This window comes from Nestor notabilis, unplaced genomic scaffold, assembly GCF_000696875.1.
Source record: "Nestor notabilis isolate BGI_N333 unplaced genomic scaffold, ASM69687v1 scaffold16673, whole genome shotgun sequence".
In the NCBI taxonomy this organism is placed as follows: domain Eukaryota; kingdom Metazoa; phylum Chordata; class Aves; order Psittaciformes; family Psittacidae; genus Nestor; species Nestor notabilis.
The window spans coordinates 1-1,433 of record NW_009921616.1 but is presented as its reverse complement, the minus strand read 5'-3'; the positions used below and the strand labels follow the sequence as shown (position 1 = coordinate 1,433).

General features: G+C 55.7%; 1 protein-coding gene across 1 annotated transcript in view; it reads right to left on the bottom strand.

Moving 5' to 3' along the window:
• Nucleotides 1–1,348, bottom strand: part of CCNB3 (cyclin B3) — a 3,759-nt gene extending 2,411 nt beyond the window's left edge. Inside the window, exons 1-4 of the mRNA XM_010011229.1 lie at nucleotides 1,256–1,348; nucleotides 1,093–1,176; nucleotides 815–933; nucleotides 215–296 (exon numbers count right to left, since the gene is read on the bottom strand). Of these exons, the coding sequence (XP_010009531.1) occupies nucleotides 215–296; nucleotides 815–933; nucleotides 1,093–1,176; nucleotides 1,256–1,348 (378 nt within the window). The remainder of the gene's footprint in view (nucleotides 1–214; nucleotides 297–814; nucleotides 934–1,092; nucleotides 1,177–1,255) is intronic.
• Nucleotides 1,349–1,433: the final 85 nt, after the last annotated feature.

Sequence of the window (1,433 nt, the reverse complement as noted above, 5' to 3'; positions counted from 1 at the left end):
TTCCTTTGGAGGTCTTTTAAAGACAGAAGGTTTGGAGGGTTACCCCAAACCCTCCCCATCTTCACATCACACTGCCCAAGTATCTGCAGGGAGCAAAGCACTGCACAGTGCCCCAACACCACCAGTGGCAGCCTTAGACCAGCACCATTAGGATGAGACTGGGGCCAGGCTTGCAGCCCAGGGTCCATACCCCCTCCTTGGAGGGATCCAGTACCTGAGCAGGCACCGGCTCCTCTGGCACAGGATCCTCCTTGGGCTGTGCAGGGGTCTCTATTGGGGGAGTTTTCTTCATTGACCTGGACAGGACAAGAACGTGAATCATTGCTGGGAAGAAGCCACATCTCTTGCCTGATTCTCCAGAGCCCCTTGCTGCTTGAGGAAGGGTCTAAACGACCCCTAAAATATCCCCATAGAGACTCTTAGAATCATTTAGGTTGGAGAAGACTTCTAAGGTCATCCAGTCCAACTGTAAACCTGATGCTGACAAGTCCACTGCTAAACCATGCCCCCAGGTGCCACATCATGTGACCTTTAAACACCTACAGGGAGGGTAACTCCACTGCTTCCCTGGGCAGCCTGTTCCAGTGTTTGACAAGCCTTTTGGTGAGGAAATCTTTCCTAGTATCCAAACTAAACCTCTCCTGGCACAACTTGGGGCTAGTTTACCTATTGTTTGCCCTCCCCATCTGTCTCACAATCTCCCCTGCCCAAAGGGAGTCCCCACCACGGCTTGTTCTTCCCCATGGGAGAGGTTTGCAGGCACTAGTCCTGCAGCATCGCCCGGTCCCAGCCCCCATCTCCACTGGCTACTCACTTTTTCAGGTTGATCTCATTGTTCTTGGCCACCCCCAGAGCAGCATGGGCTCTCTGTGCCTTGTTTGGTGCCACTTTCACAGCCTCCTTCTTCCCTGCCACCACCTGGTTCTTGTGAGCCTGTTTAGGTCAGAACAGGGGCATGCAGAGGGGTGCCCTGCAGGGACATCTCTCCTCCCACAGATGGGACATGGGACACCCCCCACTCTGTGCTGGAGGGAGTATCCAGCCCCACTCCAGTGTGGGGCTCACAGCGGGTACCAAAGCAGAAGCACTTACATTGGTGATGTCCCCGAATGCCGACCTCTTCTTGGGTGCGCCCTGGGGTGAGGATGGAGACCTCTTGGCCTGACAGCTCTCCTCCTGCAATAGAATCTGTTTGAAATAGGGGCCTGCTGCCCCATAGGAGCCCCCCCCACCCCTCGCCTGGCTCAGGACTCACCTTTTCAGGGTTGGCATTCTCTGCAGCAGGGCCCATCTTGCCTGCTCGGGGCTGCTTGGTGGTCACCATCTTGGCATTGCGTGGCAACGGCATTGCCTCCCTCAGTCTCTACAAACAAGCTGGGAGCAGAGCAGGGCTTGATGAAGGTGACTGCTCAGGGACACCCTCACAGGCCACA